This window comes from Poecilia reticulata, linkage group LG12, assembly GCF_000633615.1.
Source record: "Poecilia reticulata strain Guanapo linkage group LG12, Guppy_female_1.0+MT, whole genome shotgun sequence".
Lineage (NCBI taxonomy): Eukaryota > Metazoa > Chordata > Actinopteri > Cyprinodontiformes > Poeciliidae > Poecilia > Poecilia reticulata.
In genome coordinates, this window is record NC_024342.1 from 26,278,347 (window position 1) to 26,280,049 (window position 1,703).

The 1,703-nt window shown below is 43.6% G+C and overlaps 1 protein-coding gene across 1 annotated transcript in view; it reads right to left on the minus strand.

Annotated features, from left to right (window-relative positions):
• LOC103474095 (protein FAM102A-like) overlaps window positions 1–1,703 on the minus strand; it is a 13,017-nt gene that overhangs the window by 9,786 nt on the left and 1,528 nt on the right. Inside the window, exon 2 of the mRNA XM_008424825.2 lies at window positions 344–419. Within this exon, the coding sequence (XP_008423047.2) occupies window positions 344–419 (76 nt within the window). The remainder of the gene's footprint in view (window positions 1–343; window positions 420–1,703) is intronic.

Below are 1,703 nucleotides of genomic sequence, written 5' to 3' on the forward strand. Positions count from 1 at the left end.
CAGATCGTAGAACAGATCGTAGAACAGATCGTAGAACAGATCGTAGAGCTCATAAATTTAAAGTTGGTCTGTAAAATAAAGTAGATCCGAGTTATTAGTCTAAACTCTGCTTCATTGCTCCGTGTATTGCCCGGTCATTGGGTCTACATTTTGGACCTGGTACCAGCAGAACCAGGACCGGTACCAGCAGCTGTTGGACCCGACCCGGTTCTCCTCTCAGAACCTGCCTGACCCGGTTACCCATCATATTTCCAGCTTCATGGCGAGAGGAAACACTTAATGTTTAACTCTGGGGTTAAAACGTCTCTCATCCAGTTCCTTCCCCCCAGACGGCGACTCAAACCCCCATCGGCTGCAGCCGGGCGGAGCGGCTGGTTCTGGACTGGTTCTGCAGGTTCTGCGCTGTGGGCCCGGCCCACCTGGACACACAGGCACACCTTTGTGAGGCAAAGCCTTTCGTCACCGGATCGTCTGTGACCAGCTGTCAACGTTTCCCTCTCAGGGTTCTGAACTTTTACCGTTTCTGAAAATAACGCAACGTGTAACAGCGGTTAGCTGAACAGCTAGCAAGGCAACGGCTCCACAACAATCGCTAACAAATGGATAAACAGCTAACTAAAGCTAGCTAGAGCTAACAGCCATCACAACATGTTGCAGACATTTAACGTTTTCATATTATTTTAAATATTTTCATATTTCATATTCAGTTAGCTATTAGCAGCTAACTGCTAATAGCTGACAGCTAACTGCTAATAGCTAACAGCTTATAGCTGACAACTTATAGCTGACAGCTAATAGCGAACTGCTAACAGTTGACAGCTAACTGCGAACAGCTAACTAATAAGACACCTAATAAGACAGAGGCTGCTTGTAGCTAACATCTTGTTAGCAAGTGGCTAAACAGTTGCCCTTAGCTAGGTAGCACAGCAGCGAAGCTATTAAGCTAGTTAGCTAGAATAATGACGAGCATGAAACCTTTGATTTCATAGCAGAGAAAATCATCAGCCTTTGACTTTAATTTAAAGTAAAAACAGTTAAAGTACCATGTAGCCTGTGCTAGCTGCTCATCCACATAAAACTGCTCTGTTTGTTTTTGTTTTGCTGCTTTATGTTGGAAAAACTGTAAATATGTCAGCAAAACATGAACCTTTGGTTTTTACGAGGGTTTAGAAAGATAAGCATCAGAGTTTGGAGCGTTTATGTGGAGAGCAAAGAGCCTCAGTGCTGAGCGGTTCAGAATCTGAGCTCATGAAAGTTTATTGGCTCCAGAGCAAAGGAGAAAATTTAACCGAACATGTAGGAACAAGACAAACCGCTGATTAGATGGTGGAAGTGGAAACGCAGACGGCCTGAATGGAGGGAATAAAACCCGCCTGCTAGATTGTTTCTGTTGTTTTTAAATATGTGATCACAGATCAATAACCAAATCTTTACAAATGTGATCAGTTTGATCTGTGACCTTAAGAAAAAACAGCAAACAGATCAGAAGAGAAGTTAAAATCTGCAGGATTAGCATTTTCCTGCACTTCTCCATTTTCAGAGCAGCACTTCCTGCTGCACGTTGACAGGCGAGTCCAGGTGCTGCTAATAGCGAACTGCTAACAGTTGACAGCTAACTGCTAATAGCTGACAGCTAACTGCTAATAGCTAACAGCTTATAGCTGACAGCTAATAGCTAATAGCGAACTGCTAACAGTTGACAG